The 18236-nt window shown below is 40.7% G+C and overlaps 1 protein-coding gene, 1 long non-coding RNA gene and 1 pseudogene across 2 annotated transcripts in view; 1 reads left to right on the top strand and 2 right to left on the bottom strand.

The window, feature by feature from the left end:
- The window catches only part of LOC134350587 (uncharacterized), a 50977-nt gene extending 43022 nt beyond the window's left edge, over positions 1-7955 (bottom strand). The window contains exons 1-2 of the long non-coding RNA XR_010018939.1: positions 6563-7955; positions 717-820 (exon numbers count right to left, since the gene is read on the bottom strand). This is a non-coding gene — a long non-coding RNA (uncharacterized LOC134350587). The remainder of the gene's footprint in view (positions 1-716; positions 821-6562) is intronic.
- Positions 7956-7974: 19 nt separating this feature from the next.
- Positions 7975-18236, top strand: part of tshz1 (teashirt zinc finger homeobox 1) — a 250400-nt gene continuing 240138 nt past the window's right edge. The window contains exon 1 of the mRNA XM_063055995.1: positions 7975-8512. Within this exon, the coding sequence (XP_062912065.1) occupies positions 8473-8512 (40 nt within the window). The 5' untranslated portion in view covers positions 7975-8472. The remainder of the gene's footprint in view (positions 8513-18236) is intronic.
- LOC134356644 (RNA-binding protein 25-like) lies at positions 15553-16361 on the bottom strand (annotated as a pseudogene).

Raw genomic sequence — 18236 nt, 5'->3', positions numbered from 1 at the left:
ACCTAGCAATCACCCAATTTGATCTAAAAAAAAGGACAATTTACAATGACCAATTAACCTAGCAACTGGTATACCTTTGGAATGTGGGAGGAAATCCACACAGTCACAGGGAGAATGTACAAGCTCCTTACAGGCAATGGGAGGAATTGAACCCGGGTCGCTGGTACTGTAAAGCATTGTGCTAACCACTACACTACCATGCCACTCCTCCCAATTCCCACTCTGACCTCTCTGCCATTGGCTCATGCTGTTCCAACACTGCCCAATGTAAGCTCAAGTGCAGCACCTGAAAGCTCGACCACTCACTCACGTGAAATATGAACTCTGTTTCTCTCGCCACAGACAGTGCCCAAACTGCTGAGTATCTTTGCAATTTTTGAATTAATTTCAGATTTCCAGCATCTGCAGTATTTTATACTTTTGCACTGATTTTGCTTGGTGACCAGCATCGAGGAAGTGCACTGGCATGATACTGCTTATCTTACAATGCTCTGTCAGGTTTTTCTCTATTTTAATGTGATTGAAATTCAGAACTTGGTAAAGGTTATTGCAGATGAGTGCTAGCCAATATCCGGTCATTGGTAGTGCTGCCCACCATCATTTTCCTATTATGAAAATATCACAATTCATAGAACACAGCAAGAGGCCATTTAGTCCAATCTGTCTGTGCCACCTCTTTGGCTGTTTGATGGGGTTAGCTGAAGAATCCCACTCACCTGCTCTTCACCTGTAGTCTTCTGGATGGTTCCTTTCAAAGTGGCATTGGAAAAATCCAAATCTGCTTCTCTTCCCCTTCCAGGCAGCAAATTCCAGAGCACAACTTGGTAGAGGAAAAAAAAAACATCTTTAAATGTGTAAAATCCCTAATGTTAGTTATATTTTAACATTCTACAAGAAGAACAATTCTAAAATATTTCCATCGAGGTAGTTATTTGTCTATTTGGAATTGCACACTTCAAATAAAAAAATTATTGCATAGTTGGATATAGGCTATGACTTAATATGGAGTCATATATAAAAGGCAAGTCTCATACAGCCTATATGTGTCCTCTAGTTTTATTGCAGTCTCTGAAAACCACTTTTGTCTATTTGCTGTAATTTTTCTACCCTTCTTTATCTCTACATTTTTCTCTATCTTACTTTTTCCAGTGATGGTTCTCTGCTCCAGAATTGTAGTTGTGAGCTTGTGAAATGTTTATCTCTCAATGGACTACATTTCTCATCTGGATCCAAGCCCTGCCCTCCTTGTTAATAAAAGATGATGGAAAAGGATGGACCCCATGTCACTGCTTCTGAGGAACCATATTTCAGTCTTTTTGTAACAGACCACTGAAGGTGGTATAGTACAATTCGACAATATTGCCTGTTTATAGAAAAATAATATGCATTTGTTTCAAAAAATACAACCCTATTAATCATAATGCTATAAATATAACTCCCTAACAATTTCTAGAATGATCATGTTGCCAATGAACTCAAATATTCATTATCCGAGAAATATATCCTTTAGTTTTAAGGATTTTAGCAGGGACTCAATTGATTAAAATGTTTGAATACCATTAAAGTATAAATTGTCAATTATTTGGTAATATTACCCCATAAATTGTAAGTCTTGATATTGTAGGCATTTTTTTTTTCCAAAGGAATTGGAATGTATGCAGAAGAAGACAGTTTATTACAAGGAATAATTGAAATCTTGTTCTTTAACCATTTAAAAAATACAGCAGACTCAGGACATTGACTTGCCAGTGAATCTTGAAAGAACAAAGAGTTGTGGTATAGAGAGTCATCCCTGGGCATACTTGCATGCAATGTAGATTATTTCCATTGTTAGAAACTAAACAAGGATCATATACATCAAATACACCAAAGGGATTTTAATGTAAGGTTCCAAATTATAAGTGATTTTAATTACTTGCACTTTTGGCTTGCTAATTTTGAGATTGGGTGAAGAAAGGAAGGATGGGGCGAGGTGTTTAATATAAATTTCCAAATATTAAGAAAGCCACTGCAGGGACAATGAAATATATTCCATCTTTGGAAAGGGAAATAGACAATCATGCTGGGGGAAAAAAGAACAGTGAGGTGAAGTAAGGGCAGAGGGATGAGAGGACTAACATCAGAACCGTTTGTGCAGTGAAATTCTACAATTCCAGCTAAAAGTGAACTCTGATTGGGACAGGTTATCATAACCAATGTACCAGGTGTAGTTGGATGCTCGATTATAATTTTCTTCCCGAATCTACACAACTTATTGAAACAGTTCAGTTAACCTGGAACTTGGGCGAACCATCATGAAGGGCCATAACGTTGGAAGAAAATGAGAGAAATGGAGCCGTTTTTGTTTAGTGAATCCAACTTAAATTACTAGGAGCATCGTAGTCCAGGTACTGGACGTCAATGCTCCTCAAAAAGTATGTTGGACATTAGCAAACTGTTTCATCATAAAATAGAGAAACAACCAAGATTTCTTTATGAATCTACCACTCACCAGTTTTGAGACGGTGTTGACAGTTTTACCGCGCAAGGGACCTTTGCGCTAATGCGTTTTAGAACCAAGTTTCCTGAATTATGCTGCTCAACCTCACCTCCCTGCACCTCCTACAGCCAAATGAATTCTTGCGTGAGTGCAGTTGAAGGATCATTATTTGATCTTCGTGCGTTGTGTGTTTCGGAATAATGGAATGAATGTTAAGTACGACAGTGGCCATTCACTGGAACCATTCTAATTTCACTGTGTGGCAGGTAACCCCTTAAGCACAGCGGTGGAAGTTTTCGCCGAAATGAGATAAAAGTCCCCTCTGCGTATGTTGATTGTGAAACTGTGTCGGACAAAGACCCATTTCTGTGCTTTATCTGATCTGAGTTTGTATCAGAACTTGGCAGAAAATCGTTTCCGTGGACGTTTGAATGTATGTGAATGGAGTGATTTTGTCAAGGAAATTCTGTGTCCGGGATCGAATTGTTCACTGACATACAATTACAAACCTATTGTGCCGTTATTTAAAAAAAAAACACATTTAATATCCCGTTCTCCAGGAGTTTATTATTTAGTGTGTTGAGTTTTAACGCAATAGCTAAAACTTCGAAACATTTTTGGTTTAATTCTTAAACTAAGGTTCATTTATTTAGTTTTCTATGAAGGAATTAAACCGCATCATATCTTTATATACATTTCTAAATCAAAACGTTAAAATCTTAACAAGATTAAAAGCTCTGAATGTTATTCTAAGAACTCTGAATCCTCTTCTGTACGTAGCCCGGGTTTGGATACAATTTAAAATATTTCAAGAATAACATTAAGGATTGGAATCATTTGGATATTAACAGTACGATGGTCACAAACTAACTAGTTCATCTGAAACCCACTGAATTATTAAAAGAACACCTTTCCTCCCAATAAATAATGGTATTAAAGAAATAAATAAAACTGACTTCAAGAGTTCCAGTTCGAGTTGGATTCCGTGAACTCCATATGGAATGCAGGCTATTTTTTGCAGTTTGAGTTTGAATTAGATGCGTAAGTAAACACATTTATAAAGGTCTTCAATGACAGGAATAAAACTAGTTTCATTTATGTTTAAGACTGCTGAAATTCTGTGAAAGTTTTTCTCTCCCTGTGTTTAAGTGTGAAGTGAGAGTTTCCTTGGTAGTTTTGAGAGACCTTTTTACTTAAATCAACCCTCTTCTCTTAATGCTTCTTGTACCAAGACAATTTGATTCACTCTCTATAGATTTCAAATGTCTGCGCCTTTTGATTAGTTATTCTCTCTCTCTCTCTCCCCCTCTCTCTCACTCACTCTCCCTCCCTCTCTCCCTCTCTCTCTCTCTCTCTCTCTCTCTCTGCTTGTGGAGGTTTACAAAGAACAGTCGCATTTTGTTGGGTTGAATAACCTTCCAATAACCAGCGTTTATCGCTCGCTCTTGACATGATCAAGGTATCAAAGCTAGTCGCCATCACTTTAACACAGGTCAGACAGAAGAGAGCCTTTCCGGTTTTAAAATCTTGCTCCAAAACACCCCTATTTGTTTCTCTTTTCTTTAAAAACGTATTTCCACATATTGTTTCATCTTCCTAGAATGTTTATTTATTTAAGGTCGAGATTTTCCCGCAGAATTCACCGGCAGGCAATCTCTCTAATTTTGACGTGGTCAAAAAGGACAAGATAGCTTCTGGCTGACGCCTAACTAACGTGTACAACCTGGTTTCGTAGTCGCCGCGATCGTCCCACAAGTCACGCGAACAATGTTACCTGCGCGTGTAATCTGCAATAGCACTGACTAAAATGATCTACTCCGCCGCTAGTCAGGGCATCCCGCTGTTTGAGTTACATCCTCCTATCGGGCTGCAGCAGGTACAAACACTCCAGATGTTCTGACACAGAATCTCGATTTAAGACTGCGACTCCAAAAAAAAAGCGCAACGAGTTTGCAAAAACCGAGACCGCGTATTGCGAGGTTAATCCTGAGAAAGTCTCAAATTTAAAATTATAAGTGTCGTGCCTGAATGCAGAATCCTGGAAGCTATATTTTAAAGAAATAAAAAAATATACAATTTATATCGAATGATGATTAGGAATCACCCCACCAATGAAGCCTTCAAATGATTTCCTTAAAACATACGTTTGTAATATCTTATTCTGCCACAATCCTAACCAAATTGAATTTACGACCGAACTAAACATGGAGAAAATGGTTCAGTAAGTTTACCCAAACCCGCAAGGTGCTGTGTATAAATGAGGGTGCAGTTCAGATGAAATTTTGGTGAATTTAAAAAAAATCGAAATCGTATTTTGGATTATTGTCAACATGCCTTTTTCTTTTAAACATACATTCCCACGCGTTGTAAAATATTTAACGACTACCCTACCCTCATTAACTGTTCATGATAACGAGAAAGGAATATTAAATCTCCCAGGCTCCCTCATAGGTAAACCAACAAAAAAGAGAACATATATTCATTCATGTGGCATCAGGAATCTGATTTTTCCCCCTTTTTAAGAATAAGTAAGGTGAATAGAACGTCGAGGGCGTCTTTAGGAGTTTGAACGGCAGGTTATCGCATAAGGATTCTCTAAAAACAGATTGTGGAATATCCACAATCGATCAAGGCAGGGATTTACCAGAACAATTTACCAGGGCAGGAACGCCTCTATAGCCAAACTATCTGGTGTATATCGAACGCTGGTGAAGTAGAAATTACATAATTCAATTCTATTTTATTCAGGAAAGGACGTAGGTGGGAAAAAGGCCATCTTTGTGTGTGCGTCCTTCTGTTCTTCAAGACGACCTGAATTGTATGTCCTTATGTTTCGTTTATCAGCAGTGGCTAACTTGTCTATCAAATGTTAAAATCCTGTGTGGTCCAACAGTTCTAATTGCGGTTCGCTCACCTACTGAGGGGCACTTGAGAATCCAGTTTAGAAAACGCGTGTAAAGTGACCCATTCTTCGCTGAGGGCACTATTCGGTATTTGGACATCAGAATTCCACTTCATAACACAGTGCACGCTTTCTAAATTGAACTGCGAATGGAACGCTAAAATACCGGACGGGTCTCCAACTATACTCGACACTGACATGCGCCACATTTCCAGGGAACTGGAGGTGCGTTAATAAAGTTGTGACTCCCGATACATTGCACAAAAAAATGGAATATATGGAGAGGGAGCAAGGAGGAGAAGTGGTGGCAGGGGGTGAGGGGATTGGGAGTGCAGTGCCATCTGAACCAGGGGTTATTTTATTCCTGATTCTGCCGAGGTATACCCTAATGTTCAAACGTAAGATGTTGCAATTCTGTAGCGCCACAAGAGTGACGAAAACGGTTAAAATTCCCAAGCTTTGCTTTGTAAAAGAAGTACATTCCATTATGAGTAATGACTAACCCCGCTCCTGATTTGGATATCTTAATCTACAATATAATATCCAAATCCAGCAACACTATTTTCCCGTGTGGGATAAGTACAAAAGTGTAAAATTAAAAAAGGCAAAGCTATTGCTTACAGGGACTAACTTACACGTTGTAATAAAACATCCGCAATGTTGGGAGTTATTAAGAGATTTTTTTTTCACTGCGTGGAGTTCTGTGGCACTATCTCCCTCTCTCTCTCTCTCTTTCGATGTACAGTACTGCCCCCAGTTAGTCCGTCAGTCAGTCAGTGTGAGTGTATCTGTGTCAGTCTACAGCCCACACGTAACCGCGCTTGGAACTGACGCACAGGCACTCAAAAGGCATACAGACAGACTGACAGATAGATGGACGGGTTATGACGGACGGATGAGTGCACAGATGTCAGGGCGGAACCTGGAGTTGTTCTATACGTATCACCTCCACACGCACTTCTAACATTCAAGTGCAAGTGGGTCGGACATTATTTTTCCAATCCCCCCACTCCCCTTTTTATTTCCTTTTTTAAAAACCAAATTCAAGAGGATTTGTGACTCAGAACCCAGGATCATCAGCAGATCGCTATGTTGTAAAAAAAAACGTTCGACCGACCGTTTCCAGCGGAAGTTTTACTTTTAAATTTGCAGTCGAGCTAAAATTCTGGAGATGCACTCACCGATTGCGGAGCGGTAATTCTGCGTGTGCGGGGGGTTGGCGCGTTGAACGCGAACCGCTTCTCTGAAGTTCGGGCTCAGCGTATTCCGTTGCCCGTTTTCTCATGGTGCCGCTGACAGACGAAGCGTTGGACTCCGGGAGACGGCGCGAGAGGGACCCGGCGACTCGACAGCGGTGAGCAGTGGTCGCTGGAAGGCAGCCCAACCCCAGACTTGTAACGTGGAGTCGGGCGAAGCAGCCAGCGTAACAACACCCCCTCCTCCCTACCAACCCTAAACAGGTCACCGAGCGACCAACAGGGAGCAAAAACAAGGAATAAAGTTAAGCAAAGTGCCACAACAGTTAATGCACGCACTGGGGATTTCAATTATTATTGCTTGGATTTGACCAGCTGCATTCTTTATATGAGGAGAAGAGGAACTTGTATTCGAAAAAATATTCTCTGTCGTTGGTTTTACGGCACAAACTCGGTACAAAGAGAGGTGGGCGGTAGTGCAAAATACGATTGTATGGAGTAATATTTCTGAGTAAGATCAGTGCAAGGAAGAACGCGGCAGAGAAAGAGAGAGCGGGAGGACCTCCTCTTCCCGTACGAAGCATCCACTTCCTTAAAGGTGTAACGAATCAATCTGGAGCCGAGTTTCAGCCAACCAAAAGTAGAAGAGGGAAAAATGCGAAATCCATGTACTCTTCACAACTATAACCCAAAATAGCGGGCATATGTTTGAAGAAACAGTATTAACTTGAAAGAAGAAGACTTTTGTTCAATTGGAGACTTAATTGACAATTAGTTGGAAAGTTCACATTACAACATCCCGCTTGGCAAATAACCTCTTATAGAGACCGCCGACAGAAATATCCCAAGGCCAGCAGAGCTGCAGTCTTACGTAGTTTTATTTTGTTTCATTCAGCATATAAGTTTGGAATATTGAGGTCCTATAAATGTAGAAACGCCACGGGGGATTTTAAGATTTAAAGGTTGGGGAAAACCTTAACAATCAAATCTTACTGGCTGTCCAAGCGGCTGAATCCTCATCCAGGAATTGCAAACAATTTCACCGGGTAGAGAGAGAGAAAAAAGCAGCTACGGTTTACCAGTGTACCTCGCAGACAAACGCCAATTAGATTTGGATCGCAAACAGAAACCTTTTAAAATGTTGTTGCGCTGCGTTAATACTTCCCTGAGCAAAGGAGATCATTGAGAACATTGCAGTGCGCTGGTGTCTGTAGGTGAAGAGGAGATTATCCCTGGGCACTGCTCGATGGCTCTGTGGATCCGCTGAGACTGTCTTGCATGGTGGATTTCCCCACAGCCCAACAGAGAGTTTTTCTCCCCACCGCCTCCGCCCCCTTCACAAAAAAAATAATAATACTGATGGTGCAGAAATAGTTCACAGCTCTCTCACTCAACTGTGTGTGATGTCTTGGCTGCATTGATTGAAGTGCTGTAAGTGGGCGCAGAGAGAGTGAGAGAGGGACCTGAGGTGCGAAGTAACTGTAGTGTGTGTGTCTGTCTCATGCACATGAAGCGGTGGCTGGAATCCTTCTCACTCTCACTCCTCTCTGCTGTCACTGAGGAGCTCTTCCGAGCGGCCGCCGCTTTTTATCGATATCCACGCTACAAAGCCTCAGCAGAGTGAGGACACCACACCAGACCCACGCCTCCTTCCCTCTTTCAAGAGCTGTAACTTTTCCTCTCCCATCCCCTTTTTCTCCCTACCACCACATCTCCCTACTGCACCCTCCCCAACACACACACACACACACACACACACACACCCTCACCTACCACCACACCCAAAAAAATTGCTACTTTTTCGCCTCCTGCCTTTTATTGGTCTGCATGAAAACACCGAAAATTAAAGTCAAAACTCTGGAAAGTCCCAACCGGCGTCAGAAGCGGTCAGAGCCATGCCGAGAAGAAAACAGCAGGCGCCGCGACGGTCGGCAGGTAAGATCGCCAGAGAGAGAGAGAGAGAGAGAGAGAGAGAGAGAGAGAGAGAGAGAAAGAGAGAGGACTTTATTTTGCATTTCATCCAAATCCTGTGCCCAATGCAAGATACGGAGATAGTGATTAATTTTTAGGGCTATTTCCCCTCACTAACACTAACCATCCTCCCACCCCCTCTCTATATTGCATTTGTGTGTATGTTATGCAGATGGGTACACTATTTCCCCGTGTGAGTGGCGTGGTTTGTCAGCTGTCTGTCAGACGCTGTCCTGATCATGCAATCTCCCCCTGTGCTGCGTCGACGATCTGCTGACTGCATCTCCACCAGAGCCCCTCACCTGTTTGTGTACCCCCACCCCTCCCCGACCCAGAGACACGCTTCCCCCCCCCCCTTCCAATCAGGAGTGCAGCTCGTTTTTTTTTCGTTTTACACAATATAGCATTGAAGCACTGAAAGTCTGGACATTCGCACTAGAACAAAAAAAGACAATATTATGTTTCTTTTTCTTTTTAAAAATAAGGAAGTGAAAATTTCCAAAAAAAACCAAACAATGATGTTTTAAAGTAACAAGTCACCCTATCGATAAGAGGTATATGCAGTATGGACCTGTCGGGGAATGCTGTAAGTTTTTTACCCTATTGTTTAAATGTATGTCTTTAAAATGAAAGCAAATGAAGAGGGCAAGTTTTTTTTCAACTGCAAGATTTTTTTTGTGTGGTCAACGGGACCTAGTTTTTTTTCCCACTCTTTCTATCCCTAATAGACGATTCCTATCCTTGATTTGACATGTGATTGATCCTCTGTCATCCAGGCATCCTTTGATCTATTCATTCCTGATAACATCAATAAATCACTCACCATAGCAACCCACATGTTCCTGACGTGGTGCACACTAAGCCACAACACTTATCATTATTTTACCCTCAACCCCACAAGTTTGCCTTCATCCCTTTCCGTCACATTTCCCTATCGACCCTTACAAGTTTTAAGGCTCTCTTCATTCTCTCATTCCGCTCTCCCGCCCCATTCAAGTACAAAATAATTAACTTGATATTCCTTTTTACTTTAAAAAATGCACCACCGAAACAATTCTCCATTGTGCGTGTTCTAATTGTACCTTTTACTGGGATGAGATTTACAACTGCGGGTGGGTGAGTCTGGATGACATTGTACGTTTCGATTTAATTCGTGGGTTATCGGATATTTGCAACTTTGAACAACAAATATTTTATATAAGCGGTCCTGGACATTTGATTCAAGCGTGATGGTGCATGGTAATTCGTCCTGACAGCTCTTACATAGAAACAAGCCGTCAAGGCGACTTTTTCCAATATTGATTTAATTGTCTGTCTTTTGACAGGCACATACATCATTGGTTTTAATGGCCAATCAAAAGTTGGCAGGCTTTAGTGTTTCAGTTCTTTGCTGTACATGACATTTGGCATGCTTAATCAAAATGCAGGTTTGCAATTGCAAAGGAGTTGATGACTAAGTCATCTGCTGTTTAAACAGATAGGAAATTAGCTGAAAAGATGCAAAAATATCTTTTGTAGTAGCACTTTAAGCACATTGCATATTTGAATCTTGGGTTCATTAGGATATCCCTTGCCTTGTCCAGCTGCACCAACTTGACATTTTTCCCCCCAGACCAGTATCCAGAGAGTCTTAACGAGATTATTTGGGCCCTAAAGATGTGGGCCAACTGTTCGGATGGAGGGGAATTCAAGATGAGGACTCAGGAAAGGGGAACATTTCCATTGCTTCTGCATGGGTGTAAGGAAAGGAGAAAATGGTTCTTCATAAACCAGGAGACCTTGGAATTATCACTTGCAAAAATAAATGGAGAGAATGGGGATGTTTCTCCCGTTTCATTACAAAGCATCTAATTATCTGTAAACTTGATGGATTTGTGACAGGTTCAATGATTAATGCTGATAAATTTAGTAAGGTGTCAGGTTGGCAGTCATTTTGATGTGATCAAGTTGATATTATACAGTCCCTATAGCCCGTAGTGCAGTATTAACTCAATTTACTGGTGCAGGTGACAAATGGACTTTACTACCTGACTAATCATGACAATGCTGCTTTAATCACCTCAGTAATTCTGCTGCTAAAATAACTCTGAGGCCAGACTAAAACATTCCATCTATGTTGCTTCTTTTTGTCTAATCTGAGAGGTTACTGCAGTTTTCCTCCCTTTTAATCTGACATCAAGTTCGTTTTAATAAACATTTTCGGTATTACATAGAGTCCGCAGCTTGTGGTCCCCGATAGTCCATGGTGCTGTTCACATCCCACACAAGCTTCTTCCCTCATCTCCACTCCCTCATCATCATCTCTGCCTATTCTCTTCTCTCCTGTGTTTACTCCACTTTTTTCAATGCACAGCCTCAACTACTCCATTTGGGAATGAGTTCCACATCCTCACCGGACAGGGATTTATTAAAATCTGTTAGTTTAATTTAAAGTTATTATTAGGATTTTAAACCTGGCGCGATGAACAAATGAAGGAACAGCTACTGTAAATGTTACTACATTGCATTTCGCTGCTGTGTGTAATGCTTGGTGGCTGTATTCATCCAGGTTGTTCTAGGTGTCAATATAATGTTCACGTGACAGAATGTGCCGGCAGTGTGTACCGGAATGAAGTTAATTTAGTTGGCATGTGTGTGTGTGTGTGTGTGTGTGTGTGTGTGAAACATTTGCTTTAAATTACCAATCCCCTCTTAACGCCTTGTTAGGGTTTGTGCACATGTTGAAGACTAAAAAGGTGATCAAAATGTGGTGCTTAAGGAGAAGACAGCACAGAGAGAAGAAAACTGTTTCCCTTGATATGTGTGTCTAGAACAAGAGAGAAGGGGCTGAACAAAATTGGAGCAAAGCCATTGAAAAGACAGAATTTGTTCATTCAGAAGGTAGTGGTATTCTGGCCGTCCATTTCCCCACAAACTAAAACATTTTAGTTAGCAGGTAGTTCGAGACAAGTGGACGACATGGCAAAACATATCAGATATGGTCAATGGCGGAAATGTCTTGAGGGGTTGGATGGCTTATTTCTCATTCTCTCTCACTATTCCGCAAGGAGAAATAACTGAAACTGTGGAATGAGTGGATTTACTCCCGGGTGCTGGGCTGCAGCAGCCACTGTAAGAGAAGCCTTTGCATTTTACTTGAAAATCCCAGCAAGGCGTCAACATTTGGTATCTCAGCTGGTAGGCAGTCACTGTGTGAAATGACCTGAGAGGCCAGGAATTAATCCACCTGTTCATATCTGTAAACGATTTGGAATATTAGGTCCTGTTCAGGTGTGAATACTAAACCCAATTGAACAAGGTGTAGAAAGGAAGAGATTTACTGCACACGGGGAGGTAATTTGGCACTTTACTTCCCCGCTGCCTATAAAAAAAGAGCAATTGAGACTAAGTCCAATCGCTGACTCCATAACCCGCCTGAGCAGGGTACAGTGCATCATGCGGGCACTTATCTCTCTTCCAGTCTTCCAGCCAACAGATTCCATATTTTCATGACTGTGTGAATAAGATTTTCTTTCCACTGAATCTTCAATCTACCAACATACATTTTTGCTCTAACACTGTATATGTCTGCTGGTGGTATAAGGGGAAGCAGTTTTATGCGTGTGTGTGATCTCTGTGTATGCTTATGTTAGTAGTACACTCAATGTAAGGAAATGCCCAGAGTTTTGAACTTCAGCTGTATTCTACTAATGTCCTTGAACTCCCACTAAACCGTTTTCACTTTAAATACAATTTAGCTTCAGTTATACGTACTAAGATGGTGCTTGAGGTCATAGGTTAAGGGTGAAAGGTAAAATATTTAAAGGGGACTTAATGGGAATTTCTTCACCGAGATGGTGGTGCAAGTGTGGAATGAGCAGCCAGCGGAAGTGGTGGATGTGGGTTCAATTGCAGCATTTAAGCAAAGTTTGGATAAGTACGTGGATGAAAAGGCTATGGAGGGATACGGTCCAGCTGTGGGTTGGTGGGACTCGGCAGAGTAACAGTTTGGGATACATTAGATGGGCTAAAGGGCCTTTATCTGTGCTGTGGTGCTCAATGGCTCTATGAGAACAAACGTTATAGTTTTATTCCTTAGTGCACTCAAGTGTAAAATGGACGACTGTATTCAATACCTCATGGCTCTAATATTTTTCCCTCACCTGAGTTCTGCTGAAACAGGTTAATTCATCACTATCACCTTGCTGTTAGAGGGAGCTTGCTGTGTGCAAATTGACTGCTGTGTTTCCCATACTTCAAAGAAGTATTTAATTATCTGTGAAATGTTTTAAGATGATCTATTATGCAAACCACCATTGTGATGCAAGCTTTTCTTCTTTTTCTCTCTGCACTTAATATATTTATATACTACAGTACTTTAAAATCGGTTCTGTTCTGTTCTATAATGGCCTGCAGACATTGCCAGCAAAGCCTTTATATATTGTCCATCCGTAACTGTCCTGAAACTCAGTGCACATTTCAGAGGACAGTTAAGAGTCACATCACCATGAGCATATCACATACAGGATAGACTAATAAACTCAGCAGATTTCCTTCCTTGGAGAACATTAGTGAACTAGATGGATTTTCGCAGTTACGCAATTGTTTTATTATCATTGCAACCCAAGAAGATGGTGGTGCAAGATCCTGACCCGGATCTGGGCTGTACCCTCCAAATATCTGGACCTGCCTCTCGGTTTTTTTGCATTACCTTACTTTCCCTTTTCTATTTTCTATTTATGATTTATAATTTAAATTTTTATTATATTTACTATCGATTTGTACTCCAGGGAGCGTGAAGCGCAGAATCAAATATTGCTGTGATGATTGTACACTCTAGTATCAATTGTTTGGCGACAATAAAGTAATAAAGTAAAGATGATTTTTTTTAAATTCCAGATTGACTTAATTAGTGGGTTATAAATTCCCCAGCTACTGTGGTGGGATTTGAATTTGCATCTCTGGACCACTGGACACAAGTCCGGTAATTTAACCACAATGTCACGATACAAATTGTGTGCACTCTGTTTCAGTTTAATCTGTGGATCTATCAATTAGCTTTTTTTCTCGGGGTGTGCTTTACTGTTCTTTCATCTTTCTGAAGCTATGAGGATGTAATATGTCCGTCTGTTTCCTGTGCTGTTGAGACCTCATCTCAGTGTGAATAGTTGAAGTTTGAACAACATTTTGTTTGAAAAGTTGGTGTATTGGGCTTGGATAGTTAGTCTCAAGGCTTAAATGCACAACTTGGTTGAGAGTTGAGTGGTTGATTGGGGTTCCCGAGAGCATCTGAAATTGCCCAGATGCTCTGACTGATATTTATCTTTCTATAAGCCTAACTGTGCAAACTGATTGACCTGTCATTGGTTTTTGGAGCTTGCTATGCACAAACCATTGATCAGTTCTCTATTGTAAAGGATTTCAGAAGCCAAGTTATTGGGGGTATTTAAAGAGGATGTCAGTGGACTTTTGAAGGATCGGGGAACTGGCACAGAAGAGGAATGGAGGCGTACAGCAGATCAGCCGTGGTCACACTGAATGGCAGGGCAGATTTGAGGGGCTGAGTGGTCCAGTCCTGCTCCCATTTTCTTCTGGTCACAGTAACATGGATAGCAACAATACTTGCATGTGCATTGGGGTCAGCATGGAGCCTGAGGAAACTGAGATGTTTCTTGAGGGTAGGAGAGGTTGGCGTTTGGAGTGGGTGCAGATACGTAACTCAGGACAGTGCTGGGACAAACCCTCGAGTTTTGTCTTGAGACTATCAGTAGGAAGAATGCAATTTTACTGCAAACATTCAAGAATCATTGAACACGATGCCTGGTTTTCCTATGTTACAGCAGCGACCACTCTTGGAGCTTGGTTAGAAGTGTGTGAGAGGCTCTCAGCTACTGAGAGACTTGAAAGGAAACTTTTTGATAGAAACATACAACTTCATAGAGGCTTCAGTAAAACTCTTTCTGCTTATTCACATTAACTGCAGAGAGTTGTAATGACGGATGTGTAATGTTTTGTAACTTCAAAACATTAGACTAATTCAAAGGAAGACCCAGGAGTCCGAGAATGCGGGTCCAACTTCGTGTTTACTTCAGACGAAACAGGCTTGTATCATGCAGTAGCGCGATGACATATGCAATTCACGTATTTATACATATAAATTGTAATGAATTACTTAAACAAACAAAAATGCTTAATCAAACAATATATTTTCAAGATTAGTCAAATATTACTTAAATATTAACTACACAATACTTCTCCCTGCTTAGCAATGAACTCTAACTCAATAGAATGCATCTCAAATATATAAGTAGTATAGTATAATGACCCGGCTGGTGGCGTAGTGGCATCAGCGTTGGACCTCGGGATGAAAGGTCCCGAGTTCGAATCTAGCTGGCTCCCCTGCATGCTTTCCATCCGTGCTGGGTTACGAGCTGGTGATCTCTTTGGAAACTCACCCGGCAGAAGGCAATGGCAAACCACTTTTGTAACTTGCCTCGTACGTGATTCCCCACTACGTCAGAGAGATTAATTAAAGTCTGTCACGAACCTTGTGGCTCATCAGGCCGGTGCTTATGCCGGTTTCCGTGGTGTAAAGCGACTGAGAGTATGAGACTCCTCCCCCCCACCCCCGGATAGGATGCCAGTCTATCATGAGGTTAACCCCCAGCATTTTTGCTGGTACCCATTCTCAGCTGGGTAGACTGGAGCATTGTGTGGTTAAGTGCCTCGCTCAAGGAGACACACACTGCCACGGCCAAGGCTCAAACCCACGACCTTCAGATCGTTAGTCCAACACCCTAACCACTTGGCCACTCACCACACACGTCAGAGAGGCATGGAGGGAAATCGTCCACTAACCGAAGAAACTCCGGATGCGACGTACCTTTCCTATACTATATAATATAACTACCATAAAGGCATCCCCAGCATAGTAAAGTTTAAATTGTCCCATTCAGGCCTAAAGATTTAATCACTGTGGGGGGCTTCTTACTCTTGTGTGATAACATCTTTTCTGACAAAGGGGATCACTCTGCCTGGCAGGTGAAACTTGTGGTTTTGAAAACAATCTCAGGTACTGGGGCCTCCTCCATGCTGGTTGTATGAGTTGACTCTGAGACTGCAGGAAGTGGTTCTGACACTGGTAGCCAACTTTCTTCTTATTCTTTTTTGCTTCTTCTAGTTCATGTATCTTAATCTAGGGAAGGGACATTTAGTTCACTGGAGTATTCCCTTATTAATCCTTCTATTGCTCCCCTTATGATCTGGTCTCCCCTTTTGGTTTCCTCATTCACATCATCTGATAAATCCTCTATTTTTGTATCTCTGTTGACTCCTTTCTTTTTGGCCTTCCATTCATCCGGCTGGGCTTTGGTCTTTGCATCTACTTGATGTTCATGCAATAACCTAAATGCATGCAGAGTAGATTCTGGTTCTATATACTCACAAAAGCCAAATGCTTGCAACTATCCAGAAACTCCTTTGACTCTCTCCCATCTTAAAACCAAGCCACATTTTGCAAGTAACAGCCTGATTAACAGATCAGGAGGTCTCTCAGATATGTTCCTTACAAACACTGTCGTAGTCAGATCACTGCTTTCGTCACTTTCATGGTTCCCCTGAGCAGCATAGTCGTTCCTTGGTCCAATGTACTTTCGAACCAGAGGCACAGAGGATGGCACCAACACTTGCTTGTCCTCTGTGGGGCAACGGTTCATGATGTTTGGCATGGAGACAGTTGTGGCATCATCTTGTACCTTTCTTAGTTCACTTTCAGTTGACTTTATTGTAGGAGATGTGGCATGCAAATGATGGATGGATCTCCAATCAAGTTGTAGTTGGCTCAGCCAATCATGCCCGCACAGTGCTGGTCCTCCTGCTTTTACTAATCACAAGCTCAATTTAGCTTGTATGTGGTAAAATCCAAAATTGTATTCTACTTTTAAGAATGTCATTCCCACAGGAGTTATCTTTTCTCCAGTATAAGTTCTTAATTGGATATCTACAGACTTCGGTTTAGTATCTTTGAAATGCCTCTCAAACTCATTTTGTGATATGACTGCAGCAGCTGAACCAGTGTCTAATTCCATTTTAATTAATTTGTCGTTCACTTCTGGCATAAACCATATTGTTAATTTTCACACTGTATATCCCAAGGTTACTCAGTCCTGTGTCACTTTCATCATTATCAGATTTTTCATCAACAGCATGTAGAATAATGCTCGTTTTGAAATTGCAGCTTGACTTTTTCTCTTTTCTGTGCTTCACATTTTCTCTTCACTTATTTTTGTCTGCCCAATTAATCCTTTGTATGTGTCCTACTTTGTTGCATTTTCTGCAATTTTCACCTTTAAACATGCATTTTTTTGGTGTATGTGAGACTTTGCCACAACATTAACACAATCTGTTCAGCCAGGCTGGTTTCTGTTTGGACTTTGCAGTTTTGTTTATGCTCACTTTCATTCCTGATTGCAACTCAATTGCATCTCTATCTACACTTTCCATTGAAAGAGCAATTTCAACTGTTCTTTTAAATGCATGTTGTATTTCAGCTAGGAGCCGTTTTTGAATGCTATCTTGTAAGATTCCACAAATTAAGCGATCTCTTAGTGTGTCATTAAGTCCATTACCAAACTGACAATCTCTTCAGTTCAGCTACGTAGGCTGAAGTGGATTTCTCTTCTTTTTGATTATGCTTTTGAAACCTACAGCATTCTGCAATGAACAATGGCTTTGGTTCTAAATATTCCTGCATCACTTTGATAATGTCAGCAAAGCTCATTTCTGTTGGTTTGGTCCGAGCAGTCAAAATTTGAAGCAAACTATATGCCTTTAAACCCAATGCTCTCAGCAAAATTGGTATATGTTTCTCATTGGTTATTTTATTTGCTTGAAAATTCTGTTGAATTTGCTCAGTATAAAAATCCAGTTATCTAATGTGTAATCAAACATGTCTATCATTCCAATGTAGCCAGCCATTTCTGATTTTTCATAATTATTATTACTCGGTACTTATTCTTTATAAACCTATAAATTCTTCTGTTTTCTGTCTTTATTTTAAAAACTCACTCATCTCTTCCCTTCCAAAGACTGTTTATGCATGTGCTGTGCTGTGTTTTTTTTTTACTCGCTGTTTCTCGCTGCATTTTTTTTTAACATGAACATCTCACGGAGCTTCATCAGGTCAATAGCTGTCTTGGGTTTGTTTTAAAAATACCTGGTCAGCAATTTTTTTTTTGTAACTTCAAAACATTAAACTAATTGAAACGGAAGACAGAGGAGTCCAAAAATGCAGGTCTAACTTTGTGTTTACTTTAAGTGAGGCACACATATATCATGTGGTAGCATGATGGCATATGTAATTCACAAATTTATATCTATATAACTTGTACTGAATTATTTAAGGAAAAAAGAATGCTTAATCAAGCAATATATTTACAAGAGTACTCAAATATTACTTAAATATTAAATACACAACACAATTAATTTAAATGGGAAGAAGCAGAATCAGGTGGGGTTTTTTAAACATGTATAATCAATAGCGTTAGATGCACTCATTTATCACATTTATTGGTTCATAAAAAGAACTCTTGTCTTATACAGTAATTGCACATTATTAAGTAACCTGGAAAAATGTTATAGATTTGTTCAACTTCCATTCAGCTCAGAAAGATATCAGCATTCCAGGAATTATTGGACAGTGAGAGTGAAC

The sequence above is a fragment of the Mobula hypostoma genome, chromosome 1, assembly GCF_963921235.1.
Source record: "Mobula hypostoma chromosome 1, sMobHyp1.1, whole genome shotgun sequence".
Classification (NCBI taxonomy): Eukaryota; Metazoa; Chordata; class Chondrichthyes; order Myliobatiformes; family Myliobatidae; genus Mobula; species Mobula hypostoma.
Note: the sequence above shows the minus strand (reverse complement) of the source record. Positions and strands in the feature narration are given on the sequence as shown.